The sequence below is a fragment of the Ursus arctos genome, unplaced genomic scaffold (assembly GCF_023065955.2).
Source record: "Ursus arctos isolate Adak ecotype North America unplaced genomic scaffold, UrsArc2.0 scaffold_12, whole genome shotgun sequence".
Lineage (NCBI taxonomy): Eukaryota > Metazoa > Chordata > Mammalia > Carnivora > Ursidae > Ursus > Ursus arctos.
The window spans coordinates 5,130,361-5,150,011 of record NW_026622786.1 but is presented as its reverse complement, the minus strand read 5'-3'; the positions used below and the strand labels follow the sequence as shown (position 1 = coordinate 5,150,011).

The 19,651-nt window shown below is 44.2% G+C and overlaps 1 protein-coding gene and 1 pseudogene across 1 annotated transcript in view; one reads left to right on the top strand and one right to left on the bottom strand.

The window, feature by feature from the left end:
- LOC125282136 (neuroblastoma breakpoint family member 6-like) overlaps positions 1-19,651 on the bottom strand; it is a 66,564-nt gene that overhangs the window by 37,880 nt on the left and 9,033 nt on the right. The window contains exons 5-7 of the mRNA XM_057310741.1: positions 11,946-12,071; positions 3,161-3,582; positions 1,115-1,191 (exon numbers count right to left, since the gene is read on the bottom strand). Coding sequence (XP_057166724.1) covers positions 1,115-1,191; positions 3,161-3,225 — 142 coding nt within the window. The 5' untranslated portion in view covers positions 3,226-3,582; positions 11,946-12,071. The remainder of the gene's footprint in view (positions 1-1,114; positions 1,192-3,160; positions 3,583-11,945; positions 12,072-19,651) is intronic.
- Positions 11,647-13,010, top strand: LOC125281744 (ATP synthase-coupling factor 6, mitochondrial-like; annotated as a pseudogene).

Sequence of the window (19,651 nt, the reverse complement as noted above, 5' to 3'; positions counted from 1 at the left end):
CCAGTCTATATGGAGATGTTTTATCTTGATACAAACAAATGCTTTTCAGAGTCAAGCTAGATCTGCCAGTGACCATATCCTTGGAGATTTAGGTATTTGCCAGGTGACAAGAATCTTATCCTATTCACTTGGAGTTTTCTCAGCAGCCCAAAGAAAAGGTAAATAGCTCTACAAAGAGTCTTGTGGACCAATGCATGTGAAATGCTTTGTATGTTCATTAATAAACTTTCCTTAAGAGTAACCATTCAGTTGGTAAGGCTGCCAATTTATCTTGTGTTTAGATGCGATACCACAGTTGAGAAATTTAAGGGCCAATGTTTTCTTTTATTATTTTACTTAGTCTTGAATAATCTACTGCCAGCATTATGTACTACCAGAAGCCTTGGGACGGTATGCAATGATATATCCATCAAATACCATGAATGGTGCCCAAATCTGATTCATCTTCTTTCTGATGTGATCTATTATAAAATGATACCAACAGCATTAAAACAATTAATAGTGGCAGGCTGAGGGCTGTGTGTGACTCAGTTGTGTGACTGAGTTACCCTTGGAGACAATGGCTCCTACTTCAAATCTGAAGTAGGTGTCCACTCCCATGAGTCTGTAAGCGTCAGGTCCTGATTCTGCAACAGAAGCTGTAGTCCTTTGCGTCAGCTTCATTCCCCCAAGGAAGCGAGAAAGATCTTTGGTTTAAGTCATGAGTGGTGTGTGTAGCATATTTAAGTTACCTCTTTAGGCTTTGAACTTAACATCCTATCAGGCAAAGCTTGCTCACCTCTGTGACTCACAAGTTCAAATTCCCAGTGGCCCAGGTGACATGTCTCAAAAAGACCAAAGCATCCATTCAGTATTAGGTGTCTCTCCTACAGTTCACCTTTGATGGCCTAAAATGTGGCACACAAGCAGCTTTATATGTGTTTGATTTATGTTTGTCTAATGGTTTTCCAAAGTCCAAGTACGCAAATGACTTTTGGTCCAGTTTTTGTTTCCCAATGCTCTGCCTATTTGACAGGGCTCAAGAGTCAATATAAACACAGATTTATTTCAATTTATTTATAACCAACCAATCATTGTGTACATGACATATAGTTCTATACATTCCTTCTTTTACCTGTGTACTTTTGGATTTTGAGAGGATAGGACGTTACTCGCCTCTTCCACTGACATCCTGAATTACAGTTCTGCTCTCTGTTAAAACAAAACAAAACAAAAAGCTGCATGACTTGTTATTCATCAAAGTCATTGTAGGATGTGTTTAAATCTCATTATTTGTGAGTGTCATTAATTTTTAAAAGATTCTATTTATTTTAGAGAGAAAGAGTAGTGCGAGCTGGGAGAACAGAGGGGCAGACTCCGAGAGGGAGCAAGAATCTGAGGCAGACCCTGGGCTGAGCGTGGAGCCCAACTCGGGTCTTGACCTCACTACCATGAGATCATGACCCGAGCTGAAACCAAGAGTCAGACGCTTAACTGAATGAGCCACCCAGGTGCCCTTTGGTTTTCTAAGAATGGAAAAGTCATTTTTGGCTCAAGCCAATAGTGGATAATCTGTGAAAGAACGATTGCAGTGCTCAACTTCAACCTACTCACATATTATTTTAATCTGATTGTTTTAGGTGCCTTCCCCAGACATTCTCAATTGAGGCTCTCCTGAAATCAATCTGTCCTTATGGGAAACATCAGAAATCTACGCCCAAGTAACAGGCAGAATTTGAAATTTGTTTCACCATTCTGTACCATCATCTAATATGCCCAGAGGGAACTGTCAACAATTCTGGATACACCTAGAGGTAACTTGTACTTATCCTTACCTAGCTAATCCAGTCTCTATTCCTACCGTATTTTCTTTTTTTTTAATAATATTTTTATTATATTATGTTAGTCACGATACAGTACATCCCTAGTTTTTGATGTAAAGTTCCATGATTCATTACTTGCATATAACACCCAGTGCACTATGCAATATGTGCCCTCCTTCATACCCATCACCAGCCTATCCCATTCCCCCACCCCTTCTCCTCTGAAGCCCTCAGTTTGTTTCCCAGAGGAGAAAATTAACTAGATACAAAGAAGTAGAGTGAATTGCTGTCCTTCTTCAGTACCAGTGAACAGCTTCCAACAGTAGGCCTTGACTCGTTGCATTTAAAGCATATTTGTATTTGGGAGTTTTTAATTTGGGGGGAACATTGTATGCATTTTCACTTTAGCATGTTTGTGTTCAACTTCCTTTATAGTATATGGTTAACAAGGCTACTGGACTAGTCAATATCCCCATAATTTCATGTTGAAAACTAGTACAGTTTTATAAATCAATAACCAACCAATACACAAGGCTACTATGGTTTTCTCATTGCCCTAAGGAACCAAAGTATACTGTGTCATTTATGTACTTCAAATCTTAGACAGACTGTCACATAAAAAGTATTTAAGATAATTAACTTATGAGAAAATATTCAACTTCGACAGTAATCAAATAACAAAGTACAAAAATTAAAATAATCATTGCATTAAAAAAAAGAATTATTGCAGATCATGGACTAAATTTTTAGTGTCCATCGAATCCAAAATTTTGCTAGATATGTTTTCTCAAGATGGTGTAATGTTACTATGAGCCAGCTCACCTGTAACTTCAAAAGCCCCAACCCTTTTTCTCCACCACCTAGGGGATACTGTCACAAACTCAGCCCAGCCCTTTCTTCTGCCACCGGCCAGGTGATCTGTTTTATTGCTTGACCCTCCTGGCAGAGCAACTTTCCAGCATGTTATGTGCATTAAGGGCTTCCTGTTTCTCTACGACCAATGCAAGAAAGTGGTTTGCTTTGTTATTTGGCATCTAGAGCCATGATTAGCGTCAGCTTTGTTTCCCCGGAAGTCATCAGGTGCTGTTAAATGCAATAACTTTTCTCCCACTACACTACACTTGACTCCACTCAAATATTATATTCCCTAAACCTTCACTTTCTGAGTAGATCCTTGACCCTTTCCATTCATGACCCCCAGGCAGCATTATTAAGAATATTATTAATATCATGTGGCTTCAGATGCAATGGTCCCCTACCCTGGGCCTCCCTGACCTTAGGGCAGAACTATCTGCAGTGAGAATGGACATTTACAACCCTTATCCAAACATCATCGATCCCTCTAAGCCCACACTTACGTGGAGGACATCGACCGTGAGGGCAGCTCCAAGGTCGAGGCTAGGCGTCTGGGGCAGAGCCTCATGGTCACATCCTCCTCCTCTTGGAATTGGTGCTTCCCAGCAGTTCAAACCAAGCCCGCTCCATCCTGTGGGGCTCGTCTGCAGGTGCACAGGTTCACTGTGGCCTACGTTACTCTCTTAGTCCTCGTTCCTCAGCTCAGGCACCTCCTTTCAGAGTCGGAAGCTGCTGTATGCATTCCGTGGTCTCCCCTGATTTTTCTGAACTCAACTTGTCCTTCTTCTTACCTCCTGTGCCAACCACCTGCTCCACCATTGCCTTGCCCATCTTTGGGTTATTCTCATCCTCCAAACATGCTGCTTTTCTGTCTTCCATTGGCTCCCTCTGTTCTCTGTTTTCAGTGTCGGCTCAGCTCAGGCTCCTGAAGGAGACACGCAGAGAAGAGACCAAGTCAGGTCTCAGCTGCAGTCCCCAGGGCTGTTTAACAGGCACCTCAGTCCCTCATGCACTCACAGAATCTGAGCAGGAGGTGACTTTGGAGAATTTGAATAACAACCTTATCTTACAGATGAGGAAACTGAGGCCCGGAGAGATTAAGACATTGCCCCAAACTCCTTCATCACTTGATGGCAGCAGAGCCCCCACAATGGCCTTGGCTGCAAGCTTCCCTGTCAAGGCACCTAACACACCCCCCAGAAACCCACAACAAAATTTCGGGGGACACTGAAATTAAAAGTTCCCCTTAAAAATGCATAAGTAATTTTCAGGAGACCTTGGATTAAATGTAAGCATTTCCACTGTTAAAAACACCAGAAGGCCTATTTGGGGACAAATCTTTTCTCACAGCGATATAGCTCTCTTCCTTTTATTCACTTTTATTTTATTTTATTTTTTTTTCTCTACAAGCAAATTCCAGTTCTTTATTAAAAGAGCCAAATGTTTCAAATCCCCCAAATTGCTGCTTTTGGAGAAAAAGAAATGTAAGACACAAACACCTATATCATTTTTGTCATGAAAATTTACCTTTTTGCCTCATTTTAATCCTGACCCCAGCACAACCTTTTGGGCCTTTGTAACACTCCTACCTACCCCCTGGAGGAAGGAGGAGGTTATCTCAAACTCCAGGAGGGTGCTCCTGCTGGGGGATTGGGGAGGAAGGGAAAACAAAACAAGGGAAGGAAGAAATTCTTAGCACCCCATGGGTTCCTTCCACATCCCCAATTGTTGAAAATGACATTTTCTTTGTTTAAAATAATAATAATAATAATAAAGGCTTTGTTTTTGTAGAAATGACTCAGCCCCTTGTAAGATTTTTTTTTTTTAGTATACCTCTTTTCACCTGTTACATTTTTTTTTTTTTAAAGATTTTATTTATTTATTCGACAGAGATAGAGACAGCCAGCGAGAGAGGGAACACAAGCAGGGGGAGTGGGAGAGGAAGAAGCAGGCTCCTAGCGGAGGAGCCTGATATGGGGCTCGATCCCATAACGCCGGAATCACGCCCTGAGCCGAAGGCAGACGCCCAAACGCTGTGCCACCCAGGCGCCCCACATTTTTTTTTTTAATAATGATTTTGTATTATATTATGTTAGTCACCATACAGTACATCCCCGGTTTTCGATGTAAGGCTCGATGATTCATTAGTTGTGTATAACACCCAGTGCACCATGCAATATGTGCCCTCCTTACTACCCATCACCGGTCTATCCCATTCCCCCACCCCCTCCCCTCTGTAGCCCTCAGTTTGTTTCTCATAGTCCATAGTCTCTCATGTTTCATTCCCCCTTCTGATTACCCCCCCTTTCTTTATCCCTTTCTTCCCCTACTGATCATTCTAGTTCTTATGTGCCATAGATGAGAGAAATCATATGATAGTTGTCTTTCTCTGCTTGACTTATTTCACTAAGCATTATCTCCTCCAGTGCCGTCCATGTTGTAGCAAATGTTGAGAATTCGTTCTTTCTGATAGCTGAGTAATATTCCATTGTATATATGGACCACAACTTCTTAATCCAGTCATCTGTTGAAGGGCATCTCGGCTCCTTCCACGATTTAGCTATTGTGGACATTGCTGCTATGAACATTGGGGTGCATATGGCCCTTCTCTTCACTACGTCTGTATCATTGGGGTAAACACCCAGTAGTGCAATGGCTGGATCATAGGGTAGCTCAATTTTTAACTTTTTAAGGGACCTCCACACTGTTTTCCAGAGTGGCTGTACCAACTTGCATTCCCACCAACAATGTAGGAGGGATCCCCTTTCTCCACATCCTCTCCAACAATTGTTGTTTCTTGCCTTGTCTATTTTTGCCATTCTAACTGGCGTAAGGTGGTATCTCAGTGTGGTTTTGATTTGAGTTTCCTTGATGGCTAATGATTTTGAACATTTTTTCATGTGTCTGTTAGCCATTTGTATGTCTTCATTGGAAAAGTGTCTGTTCATATCTTCTGCCCATTTTTTGATTTGTTTATTTGTTTCTCGTGTATTGAGTTTGAGAAGTTCTTTGTAGATCTTGGATACCAGTCCTTTATCTGTAGTGTCATTTGCAAATATCTTCTCCCATTCCGTGGGCTGCCTCTTAGTTTTTCTGACTGTTTCCTTGGATGTGCAGAAACTTTTAATCTTGATGAAGTCCCATAAATTCATTTTATCTTTTGTTTCTCTTGCCTTTGGGGATGTGTCATGAAAAAGGTTGCTTTGGCTGATGTCGTAGAGGTTGCTGCCTATGTTCTCCTCTAGAATTTTGATGGATTCCTGTCTCACATCGAGGTCTTTCATCCATTTGGAGTTTATTTTTGTGTATGGTGTGAGATAGTGGTCAAGTTTCATTCTTTTGCATGTAGCTGTCCAATTTTCCCAGCACCATTTATTGAAGAGACTGTCTTTTTCCCACCGGATGTTTTTTCCTGCTTTATCAAATATTAGTTGCCCAAAGAGCTGAGGGTCCATTTCTGGGCTCTCTATTCTGTTCCATTGGTCTATGTGTCTGTTTTTGTGCCAGTACCATGCTGTCTTTGTGATCACAGCTTTGTAGTACAGCTCGAAATCCGGCATTGTGATGCCCCCAGCTTTGTTTTTCCTTTTCAACAGTTCCTTGGAGATTCGGGGTCTTTTCTGGTTCCATACAAATTTAAGGACTATTTGTTCCAGTTCTTTGAAAAACGTTCTCGGTATTTTGATCGGGATAGCATTGAAAGTGTAGATTGCTCTGGGTAGCATGGACATTTTAACTATGTTAATTCTTCCGATCCATGAGCATGGAATATCTTTCCATCTTTTTATGTCTTCCTCAATGTCTTTTAAGAGTGATTTATAGTTTCTAGAATAAAGGTCCTTTACGTCTCTGGTTAAGTTAATTCCAAGGTAACGTATGGTTTTTGGTGCTATTGTAAATGGGATGGATTCCCTGATTTCTCTTTCTTCGTTCTCGTTATTCGTGTACAGAAATGCAACTGATTTCTGAGCATTGATTTTGTATCCCGCCACGTTACTGAATTGCTCTATAACTTCTAATAGTTTGGGAGTGGCTTCTTTTGGGTTTTCCATATAGAGTATCATGTCGTCTGCGAAGAGAGACATTTTGACTTCTTCTTTGCCGATTTGAATACCTTTGATCCCTTTTTGTCGTCTGATTGCTGTTGCAAGGACTTCTAGTACTATGTTGAATAATAGTGGCGAGAGTGGGCATCCTTGTCGTGTTCCTGATCTTAAGGGAAAGGCTTCCAGCTTTTCCCCATTGAGAATAATATTTGCAGTAGGCTTTTCATAGATGGCTTTTATGAGATTGAGAAATGTACCTTCTATTCCTACACTCTGAAGGGTTTTAATCAGGAAAGGATGCTGTATTTTGTCAAATGCTTTTTCGGCATCGATTGAGAGGATCATATGGTTCTTGAGTCTTTTCTTGTTGATATGATGTATCACGCTGATTGATTTGCGAATATTGAACCACGCTTGCATCCCAGGTATGAATCCCACTTGATCGTGGTGGATAATCCTTTTAATGAACTGTTGGATTCTATTAGCAAGTATCTTGTTGAGGATTTTGGCGTCCATATTCATTAGGGAAATCGGTCTGTAATTCTCCTTTTTGAGGGGGTCTTTGCCTGGTTTGGGGATCAAGGTAATATTGGCCTCATAGAATGAGTTTGGTAGCTTTCCTTCTGTTTCTATTTTTTGAAATAGCTTTAGGAGAATAGGTATTATTTCTTCTTTGAATGTTTGGTAGAATTCCCCAGGAAAACCGTCCGGGCCTGGAGTTTTGTTATTTGGAAGGTTGTTTATCACTGACTCAATTTCTTCATAATTAATTGGCCTGTTTAAGAAATCAATTTCTTCCTTTTTCAATCTTGGTAGTTTATAGGTTTCCAGGAAGGATTCCATCTCTTCCAGATTGCTTAGTTTATTGGCATATAGCTGTTGATAAAAATTTCTAATAATCCTTCCAATTTCAATGGTGTTCGTCGTGACCTCTCCTTTTTCATTCATAATTTTAATAATCTGGGTACTTTCTCTTTTCTTTTGGATAAGTCTTGCCAGTGGTCTGTCAATTTTATTGATTCTCTCCAAGAACCAGCTTCTAGTCCTGTTGATCTGCTCTACTGTACTTCTGGTTTCTGCTTGATTGATTTCAGCTTTAATTTTGGTCAACTGCTTCCTTGTGCGTGGATTAGGCCTGTCCCTCTGTTGCTGTTCCAGCTTCTTGAGGTGAGAATATAAAAACTGCATTTTAGATTTTTCTATTCTTTTGAGTGAGGCTTGGATGGCTATGTATTTTCCCCTTAGGACTGCCTTTGCAGTATCCCATAGGTTTTGGACTGTTGTATTTTCATTCTCATTGGTCTCCATAAATTGTTTAATTTGATTTTTGATTTCCTGGTTTATCAAGTCATTCCTGAGCAGGATGGTTCTTAGTCTCCAAGTGTTTGAGTTTCTTCCAAATTTTTCCTTGTGGTTGAGTTCCAATTTCAGAGCGTTGTGGTCTGAGAATATGCAGAGGATAATTTCAATCTTTTGGTATCGGCTGAGACCTGTTTTGTGTCCCAGAACATGGTCTATTCTTGAAAATGTTCCATGGGCATTAGAATAGAATGAGTATTCTTTGGTTCTGGGGTGTAGTGTTCTATATATATCTAAGAGGTCCAACTCGTCGAGTATGGCATTCAAAGCCTTTGATTCTTTGCTTAGTTTTTGCCAGGGTGTTCTGTGTATTTCTGACAGTGGAGTGTTGAGGTCCCCTACTATTAATGTATTTTTATTTATGTGTCTCTTTATTCTGGTTAAGAGTTGGCTTGTGTATCTTGCTGCTCCCCTGTTGGGGGCATATATATTTATAATTGTCATATCCACTTGTTGAATACTTCCTTTAAGAATAATAGAGTGCCCTTCTGCGTCTCTAACTATAGTCTGTAGTTTAAAATCCAATTTATCTGATATGAGAATTGCTACCCCAGCTTTCTTTTGAGGTCCATTTGCGTCAAAGATGGTACTCCATCCCCTTACTCTCAGTCTGAATGCATCTTTGGGTTCGAAATGAGTCTCTTGTAGACAGCAAATGGATGGGTCATTTCTTTTTATCCAATCTGCAACCCTGTGGCGTTTGAAGCCAGAATTTAAACCATTAATGTTCAGGCTGAGTACTGAGAGATATGCTTTTAATTCTGCCATGTTGTCAGTAAAGTCTTTGTTTGTATTGGCTGTGACTTTCTGTTTTGTATCACTCTTGGGGCCTTTTTACTTTTATAGAACCCCCCATAATACCTCCTGTAGGGCTGGTTTCGTGGTTACGAAATTGGCTAGTGACTGTCGATTCTGAAATGTCTTTATTTCTCCATCAATTCTGAATGACAGCCTTGCTGGATAAAGGATCCTTGGCTGCATGTTTTTCTCTGAAAGAGCTTTAAAAATGCTCCCCCAACCCTTTCTCTCATTCCAGGTTTGTGTAGACAGGTCTGATGTAATTCTGATGCCTTTGCCTTGGTACGTGAGAAATTTCTTTGCCCTGGCGCTTTCAATACTGTTTCCTTGGATCTCATATTTGTGAAATGCACTATGACGTGACGTGGTGTAGGTCTGTCATGGTTGAGTTTGGGAGGGGTCCTCTCTGCCTCTTGGACACGAATTTTTGTTTCCCTTGCTAGATTAGGGAAGTTTTCAGCTACAATTTGTTCAAATATCTCTTCTAGACTTCTGTTTTTCTCCACCCCCTCGGGGATGCCGATGATTCTAACATTGGATCGTTTCGTTGAGTCAGTAATCTCCCGTAGCCAACATTCGTGGGCGTGGATTTTTTTAAGACCATCTTCTATTTTTATTTTTTCCTCTATTAACCCATCCTCCAATTCACTAACCCTTTCCTCCGCTTCCGTGACCCTGGCCGTCAGAGCCTCTAGTTTTGCCTGCATTTGGCTCATAGAATTTTTAATTTCTGTCAAATTCGCTCTCATTTCCGCCCTTAGGGATTGTATATTCTCAGTAATATTTTCCTGAATACTTTTTTCAAGTCTACTCATTATCTTGACCATTGTTACTCTGAATTCCATTTCTGATAATTTGGTTACATCCATATCCGTTACTTCTGTGGCAGAGGCCACTGACTCACTGTCTTTTCTTTGCTGGGGGGGGCTTCTCCTTCTTGTCATTCTGATGAAGAGAGGTTGCGGGGTTTCCAGAGCCCAAAATTATTGACTGGGTCCCAGGCCGTGCCCCTTGTTTTATAGGGATCTTAGAGATGTGGGCTTCTTCTTTAAAGATTTTATTTATTTACTTATCTGAGAGAGGGAGACAGACAGTCAGCAAGAACGAAACAGAAGCAGGGGAGTGAGAGAGGAAGAAGCAGGCTCCCAGCGGAGGAGCCCGATGAGGGACTCCTTTCCGGAACGCTGGGATCACGCCCCAAGCCGAAGACAGGCGCTCAATGACTGCGCCACCCAGGCGCCCCGGTTGTGGGCTTCTTGATTTTTCAGCCTGCCTTCTGTGTTCTGGGGGAGGGGCCTGCCGCGCCGATACTCAGGCAACCCTGTTTGGTTAGAGTCTCCGTGTCCCCTGCGAGGGGGGATGGGGATGGGCACTCTCTGAGCCGGTATTTCCAGGCTTTTGTTCTCTGGCGGCTTTCCCTGGCGGCCGGCTATGCCTCTTCTGAGAGTCAGAGCAGCAGAGGCTGCATTGTCGCAGAACAGAGGGATTGCGGCCCGTTCTCCACTGATGTTCTGGCCACTTTAACTCTGTTACTGTTGCTGCTGCTCAACCCTGCAGCGTCCCGGGATGTGCGCCCCACACCCGGCGTCCCTGCCCTCACTTCCAGGGCCGGCGCGTCTCTGTCCTTTGTGTTTCTAATGCCGCCAGCCACCGGCCGCCCCGCGCGCTCCCGGGTCTCCCGGTCTCAGTCTATGCCCGGTGAGCACACCTCGATTCCGGAGTTCCGTGAGAAGCCTGGTGGTGCGCGCACCTGGTTCAGGGTCTCAGTCTGCTGTTTCGCGGGTGCCGACCCGTGAGTCCGCCCGCTCCCCCGTGCAGGTGGCCCGCCAGCCGCCAGCCGCCCCGCGCGCACTCCGGGAGTTCCCGGTCTCAGTCTGGATCCCGTGAGCACACCGGGATTCCGGTGTTCCGGGAGATGCCTGGTGGCGCGCGCGTTCACGGCTCACCGGTCTCAGTCCGCTCTCTCGCGGGTGCCCTCTGTGAGTCCGCCCGCTCCCCCGTGCAGGTGGCTGCCGCTTCCCGGCGCCCAAACGCGGCGGCTCCCTCCCCCTTCCGTTTATCTTCCGATATCCGTGCACGGTTTACAGCTCCCCTCTTCGTACCTCAATACTCAGCGCTGGAGATGTTCATTTGTAGAGATCCAGATGCATCATCCTGCGTCTCAGGCTGATTCCGTGGTTATTTAGGCTGGTCTGGTACCTATCCAGCTCGACTCAGGGGACCGGCTGAAAAAGGGGTCCCCTACTCCTCCGCCATCTTAACTCCTCTCCCTTTTATTCACTTTTAAATCACTGGCTAATAGACCAGGATCACAGAACACAAGTGTATCACGTAACACTCATTATGATCACAAATAAAATGCATTTATGTGATTATCGATCAGATATCTGACTCCTGTGCCAACATTCATTTTCCTGAGAGCTGGCATCAGTCTGCCTTGCTCAGCCATGTCCCCAGTGCCTCCATGACAGCCTTCCAGGTGAAACATTCAGTAAATACTTGTCAAGTGAATAGTTACCAGGAATGATGAACTTTTACTGATCTCCAGTCCCAACCATATTTCCGTTCCAACCCTATCCCGGGTCTGTGCTGACACAATAAAAGCACAGCCTTCAGAGAAGCTGTCCAAGAGTCCGATACCAGCTTCACCACAGGTCACATACGCTTTACTGGATCATTTAATTGTCTCTTTGAGCATATGTATCTCCTGTATGATAGAAAATGTATACTATAAATTAGGAAAGCCAGCATGAGCCACTGGAAAGTTAGATGTGAACTGGGACATCATGCAGCAGACAGGGCTCCAGTCCCTGGGCACCTGCTGCAGAGCTAAAGGACACCTACATCAGAGTCACTGTGGTGCTTGTTAGAATCCCCTGGGAATAAGGCGAAGAAGCTGCATTTCAGACAAAAACTGCAAGGAGATTCTCATGTATGAAAAAAAGCCTATTTCAAACAAAGAGCCTAAGATGGAGATTCTGACGCCCCAGTGCTCACAAGACTGACTCCGCTTTGAGCAGACCAAGTCCCTCATCCAAGGTGGCTTTCAACGGAGAAAGGGGACATTTCCAGGAAGGGTTCCTACCTGATGTGGGTCCTGCTTCCATGACTTGGGTTTTTAGGGCGTTTCCTCCTCGGCTCCAATTGCTGGGGGATGTCAGCCCTCATGGGAGTCATTTCTTTATGAAGACCTCTGTCATTTATTCTGCCCCTGGAGAAGAGACAGCAGAGATCAGTTCTGGGCTCCACAGTTTTAGCCTTCCTCCTAAGCCACCTGGGTAAACTGAAAGCATCCTGACAGACACAAATCAGGGTCAGGGAAGAGGATCCCAGAGGAGTGAGATGGTGAGGGCAGCCCCTCCTGGGAGAGAGAACCACATCAAGGTCACTATCAGACCGTTTCATGTGGGGATGACATACTGACAAATTCTGTGAGCAGAGAACCCAGCCTCATCATTCCAGACTCCTGAGCCATAGGACTGTGAGGTAACAAATGCTCTTCGTTGATTTAAACCACCGGTTTTCTAATTTGTTAATACTATCAGTAAAGAACTAGTTCAGATGCTTATCTCTATTCTCCTGGGTTTTTAATCTTTAGAAACATGTAGGCTGATCTCTATAAAGAAAAAAATTGGTAATGCCTTGAGATCCTGGGAAGGCGGGTGAGGGCTGAGCCAGGGCCGGAAGCAGAATTGTGGGAGCAGCGGAAGCTCTGGCCTCTGCGGACTGAGTGTAAGGAAGACAATCTCCCTGATTTTTCAAAGGCTCTTCAGGTTCTCCTCTCTCATTCGGTCTGCAGGCTCAGTGCATTTGAGGAGCAACACTGGTGTTCCAGCAGTGGCATCTGATAAGGAGCTTGATCCTGTACAGAAACTCTTCATGGACAGGGTTAGAGACTACAGAACGAAGCTTCTGGAGGACATGCTGATACTGGCCCAGAGCTCCAGCAAGACCTAGAGAGGAAGCTCTTCAAGCTTAAGCAAATGTATGGTGGAGCAGACATGAATACGTGCCTGGACTTCAAATCTGAAGCTCCTAAATTTGAAGTCATCGAAAAGCCCCAGTCCTGAAGAAATAATGTAACATTTATTTGGTAATTTGACCTAGATTCGTTGTACAACTGGATCAGAATAAACATACATTTCTCAACTGTCACGTGTTCTTTGAATTCTGATTCCAAATGAATGATTTGGTGATGTTGGGTGTAAAAAAAAAAGAAAATCAAAGAACCACAGTAAAAATCTGTTCGACACGTTCACACGATGTTCCCTTACCCTTGTAACATGAAGGACAGTGTGAAGGGCATTTCCTATCTATAATAGGTTCTTTCTAACACTCTCTTCCTGAGACCATGGGGGGTGTTCTTTCTGGCTGCAAGGAATAAAAGCCCCAACTTGTTTCATGGGAGGTGTGTTCCTGGCGATTTGAGTTAAGGGAATTGTCATCAGCTAAGGCCATGCCAAGGATCAATTTTTCACCCAGATGTGGTGTGACAAATTTCCCAAAAATGAACGGACCGTTTCAAGGTAAGATTGCTCCCTGTACTTCATCTTTTCTTATCCCTGCTGTATTTGTAACTATGGGAAATTGTATAAAACAAGATAGAGAGTTATGATAGATGGCATGTGGGATTTAATAAGAGCTGTTGGGGCGCCTGGGTGGCTCAGTCGGTTAAGAGTCTGCCCGCAGCTCAGGTCAGGATCCCAAGATCCTGGGATGGAGCTCCGCATTGGGCTCCCTGCTCAGCGGGGAGTATGCTTCTCCCTCTCCCTCTGCTGCTTCCCTGCTTGTGCTCTCTCTCTCTCTGTCTCTGTCAAATAAATAAATAAATAAAATCTTTTTTAAAAAAAATAATGAGATCTGTTATAATCCTGAACTAACAGGGAATTGATGACAAAGACTACAAGGTAGCAGGGAAACATCCCTGTGGGCTTTTGGAGTTGCAAATGGGCACATGCAAAAGAACGATACGTGGTTTTGGAAGATACCTTAGCAAAAAATTTGGCCATAATGGCCACGAAACATTTAATCCATGATCCAACAGTTACTCTGTACACAGATTATCCTGCCTTAACTTTGGCCAATGGCAACTATTTCAAGAAAGACCAGAGAATTGCATAAGAGCACATCCAAGAAATATGGGGATGATAGAAAGGGTTGCTTTGCCAAATCAGTTGCCCCAAATCATAAATCTTAAGCACTATCAAGTTTTACTCACATTTTCAAGGGTAAAATTATGAGGTACCAGCAAAGCAACTGAGACCACCAACACTAACTGCAAGAACCTGCTTCCCACATGAGGACATGTTCTGGCACAGACGAAACATATATGGTCTCAAGTGATGTGTGAGCTCACCACACAAAGTGGAGCTGTTTGGGGTGATTTCCCATGGCTATGCTTACATAGCTCTTGGGACCAGTTCTAGGGAATGAAGCCATATTAATCCACAGATTCTAGGTTTGGTTCTCTAAATAGTTTTATACACGTCAGATACACACTCCTGAAAGCATGTCATGGAGGGACCCTCCGAACAGTCACCACCATTTGGGTGTTTACCAACTGGTTCTTCACTAGATGTTTACTAGGAAAATTGACCAGGATACATTCCTTCTTTCCTTCCTTCTTTCCTTCCTCGCTCCCTCCCTTCCTCCCTCCCTCTCTTTCCTTCCTCTTTCCCTCTCTCTCTTTCCTTCTTTTCCTTCCTTCCTTCCTTCCTTCCTTCCTTCCTTCCTTCCTTCCATCCATTCATCCATTCATTCTTCCTTCCTTCTTCCTTCCTTCCTCCCTCCCCTCCTCTCTCTCCTGCTTGCTTGGTTTCTTTCTTTTTTCTTTCTTTCTTTCTTTCTTTCTTTCTTTCTTCCTTCCTTCCTTCCTTTTTCTTTCTTTCTTTTCTTTCTTTCTTTCTTTCTTTCTTTCTTTCTTTCTTTCTTTCTTTCTTTCTTTCTTTCTTTCTTTCCAGGCCACCTCCACTGAAGGGAAATGAGTAGCTGCAAGGAACGCTGTTTCCCTTCTTTTCCCCACATTGCGTAGGTGTAACTTCTAAATCAGCAAGAGGCCAACTTCATTTCCCTGGGCAAAGGTATGTAAGGAAGGAAAAGTTCCTCCTTTACCCTTCAAGGTCTTCCAACTAAACTAAAAATTAAGTTTATCTGAGACATTGCATGCCTACGAAGAACTGATATTGAAATGGAGACCTTTAAAGAAATATAAAGTATTAAGGCAGTTTTTATGTATTTTAGACAAGGACACAGTACATTTCTGAGGGATGTTTGGGAGTTTTAATTTGAAGGGAGTTCTAAGCAGAATTTAGAATCTCTGCTTTAAAGTCCCTGGTGAGAAGGAAAATTTTTTACTTCTTAGTACATGAGATGCCTTTTATATACGGGAGATTGGTTTCCTGCATTCAGGAAGACAGAAGAGGGTTCGAGTGTCCTTGCACCAGTTGCTCTTCAAGTAGCTTCAATTCAAAATAATCAATATGCCACTGTGTTACATTTTGACCCATCTGACCTTGGCGCCTATGGGTACCATGGTTTCTCTCAGCATTGCTCAATACTCAGTGCCCATTTCAGAGAGAACACTAAACATATTATTCTTAGAAATTCCAAGGGGCAACCGGGTGGCTTAGTTGTTGAACCCTCTGACTCTTGATTTCAGCTCAGTTCGTGATCTCAGGGTCGTGGGAACAAGCCCCAGTTTCGGCTTCATGCTCATTGCAGTGTCAGCTTGGGATTTTTCTCCCTCTCCCTCTGCCCCCACCCTTCCTCTACTTAAATAAGGAAATAAAATCTTTAAAAAATGGAAGTTAAAAAATAAATACCATGATCTTACCTGAAACTAATGTAACACTATATGTTAAGTACACCAGAATTTTTTAAAAATTATTTTAAGGGGTGCCTGGGTGGCTCAATTGGTTAAGAGTCAGTCTCTGTCTCAGGTCAGGATCCCAGGGTCCTGGGATAAGCCCCCAGTCCAGCTCCCTGCTCAGTGGGGAGTCTGCTTCTCTCTCTCCATCTCCCCTCCTCCACACCACCATTGCTCTCTCTCATGTTCTCTCTCAAATAAGTAAATAAAATATTTTTTAAAAAGCAATGAAATGGCCCTCTCTGGAATCAACCCACTTATAGGCATACTTTCTTTCTGCTGACCCCAGTGCCCCCATTTCTCTTTGTTACCTGTCTGACCTATATCCTTCCCTCAGTGATGGAGCCTGCTCAGATGTTCTGCTTAAGCTGTAGGTGGGGCCAAAGAGAAGTACACAGGGGGCTAGAATGGGCTGCCTTCAGAATCAGTCAAGGTAAATACAGGCAGTCAGAAAGGAGCCTAAACTACCGTTAGGAATGAGCACTGGCACATTTAGTGGTATGGATTTTAGGTGAGGTATTGATATTCACTTCCTTGTACAAATATGCTTAGATTCAAGCATGAGACCCTCGGATCAGACAAAATACCAAAACTGTGTCAAGTATGAAGATACTAAGTTACCAAAGTTATTCTGAGTTGTATAATTGCTTTGTCCCGTAGTCTCCCATTTCCACCTGCAGAACCTAGAAAATGTTCAACAGTCTGCAATTGCCATCAAATTCAGTCTGAGGGCACAATCATTTAAACTGTTAGCCCAGACTTTCCATTTTTTTCATAACCTGTGTTGCATAGCAGGGATTTCGAATGCCCATTCCCGTTTTCAGTGAGGCTGCAGTGCGGGCAGAGAGTAATGTGGTGCATCCAGGTACTCTTCCATTTCTTGGTCTACTTCTGTACTTAGGGTGTCAACTTTTGTCTGCCAGTGGACCTCAGGCCACACACGGGAAACCCAACAAATATTAAAAGTGCAGAGTCTCTGGGTTGATCTTGGGAAAAGTCAGGCAACGTTGAGGATTCTCCAGCTCAGCATGGCTCTTGATCTGCAAGGACCGAGGTAGCTGTCCCATCCTTTCCTTAGAAGGAGTAACTCTGGATTCCTGATGCATGCACCTGCGTATTTTTTATTTTTTAGTATTATTATTTTAAATTTCAGCTAGGCTCCATCACCAACATGGGCTCGAACACAAGACCCTGAGATCAAGAGTTGCACATTTTCCCCATGGAGCCAGCCATGTGTCCCTCCAGGCACCTTTGATGGTCCGGCACACACCATGAATTTCAGGTTGGCAAAAATAGTTCAAACTCTGGGAAATGCCTCCAATCTGCTCCAGTCCCTTTGGACCTATTTCCTGAGTTCCTGCTGTCTGCAAGTCCTCTTTCCCACCTACCCATAGAAGACCCTCTAGGAACCCAACCCAGATCCCCTGGGATCCCTTGTATCCTTTCTGTGTAATCTTCTCCTGCTCTCAGTGTGTTTGGGCTCCTAAAGACACCTCTGACTAGGACTGCCCTGGGGCTCCTGGAGCTCCTCTGTACCTAGTCCCAGAGAATGGGGAGTATACATAGTATGGGACCACCAGTCCCATTTATCTCGCCTCCCCAAAGGTACTCAGCCCATCACTAACAGGTGCAGGAAGGTGAAATCCCCTTTCCTGGCCTGGGGGAGATTAACCTGTAGGTGGGGCCAAGGAGAGGAGTAGGACTGCCCTGTACACACAAGCTACCTCCAGGTTACCTCCAGGTTCTCCTGCACCTGGCAGGACAAAGCTCCCCCACGGCTGTTGCTGGAGATCACACCATACACAGCAATGAACTCAAACTGGTCACTGAGCTAAGTGTAAGAGCCAAACAACCATTCAAGGGGCACACATAGGAGAAAATGGTCAGGAGTTTGCATTGGGCAAAGAGTTCTAAGTCACTACAGCAAGAGCACAGTACGGAAGAGAAAAACTTGAGATGAACTTCTTTGCATCAGAAGATACCACTGAGAAAAGGAACAGAGAAGCCACTGATTAGGAGAAAATATTTGCAGATTAAATACCCAATGAGGACTCACATTCACAAGAGGCAAGAGTACTTTGAACTCACTCAATGGGCAGAAGCTACACACTTTTTAAAGCCAGTAGAACACTTGAATACACACCTTACCAAAGAAGACCAATAAATGGCTCATAAGCACACAAAAAAGTAATCAACCTTATTAGTCCTCACGAAATGCCAGCAAACCAGGTACCACTTTACACCAACTAGTACGATTATGTTCAAAAGACAGTGCCAAGTGTTGCTGAGAATGTGGAGAAACTGGACCCTCCTATATTGCTGGTGGGAACAAACGTAAAATAAAAGAACCGCTTTGGAAGCCACCTTGAGAGTTCTTAAGAGTGAAACACAGGCTTTCCATAGGTCCCAGCAATTCCACAACTAGAAATCTATCTGAGAGAAATAAAAACAGTTGTTCACGCAAGCCTCATTCAGAAAGATTCGGGGCAGCATTATTCACAATAGGAGAAAACCTGACAGCAACACGAAGCGCCATCGACTGGTGAATGGACAAACAAAATGTGGCCTATCTGTACCATGGAATCTATTCAGCAACAAAAGGCAGAGAAATCTGGTCCAAGCAACAGCGTGGAAGAACCCTACAAGCATGCTCAGTGAAAGAAGCCAGTCACCAAGAACTACGTGTTGTCTCCTTCGATTTCTGTAAACTGTCCAGAAAGGAGCACTGTATGGAGACAGAAAGCAGATCAAGGTTGCTTGGGGCTGGAGGAGGGAGTGGAGATTGTCTGCAGAGGGGCTGGAGGGGGTGTGGGAAGGGGAAGGAGACTCTAAAACAAACTAGGGTACTAGCTGAACAACTGTGTTATCCTAGGGGACTTCCACAATGGGTGAACGTGATTGCATGTAAATTTCACCAAAAAGAAAAAGAAAAAGAAAAAAGGTAACAGTCCCACATCAATGGGTCCTGGTGTCCCCAGGCAAACACTCCCTGGTGAGGTGCCACATCCTGGAGTCCCAGCAGGGGGTGACTTAGAGCCTGGTTTCTGACCTCACATTGGAGTCAGGGATTCAGGGCCTATGCCTTCAGCCTCTGGCCCTGGCAGTTCCCCTGGAATCCACAAGAGGGCAGGCGACCTAAGGGAGGAGACCTCCAGGTGGCACAAGGAGACCAGGGGGCAGAAGGCAAAGACAGCAGATACCCAGCTGGCTGGAGATTCGGGGAGAAAGTGAGAGCTGCAGGACACAGGAAAGCAGCTGGCAAGATCTGGATGATTTTTTAAAAACATTTCTATCTTTATTTATTTGACAAACAAAGAGAGACAACAATCAGGGGGAGCAGCAGGCAGAGGAGAGAGAGAAGCAGGCTCCCTGTGGACCAGGAAGCGCGATGGGGGGTTCCATTCCAGGATCATGACCTGAGCTGAAGACAGACGCTTAACCGACTGAGTCACCCAGGTCCCCTGGGTGGATCTTAAGTAGACTTGGTCCCCTGGGTGGGCTCTTCCCACCGACCTTTAGGTCAACAGCCAAAGGTTCCCTTTGATGCTCCCTCCTGCACTGGCACTGAGGCTCCCCTCCCCCCATCAGCGTAGAAAAAAGAGCTTGTGGCACCATTAACCTTCTCCTATGTCTAAGTGGGGGAGTTGGGACCAGGTTGGGGACCTGCCTTTTTCTGGACGTCTATATAGGGCCAGCTCCTAGGTGCTGAGCCATCCCTGCAGGGGTCTAGAAGGGTCACCCTGGTCTTTCAAATTGGTGCTGGGCTTGCAAAGAATGGTTCCTGCTCATCTGTATTTCCCTGGCCTAGGCTGAGCATCCTCGTCCAAGATCAGGGGCTGCCATGACCTAACATAAGGAACCTCTGGTCTGTCACTGCTTCTCTTTGGCAAAGTCCACAGGTGGCCCGCGGTAGTGGTGGGTTGGGG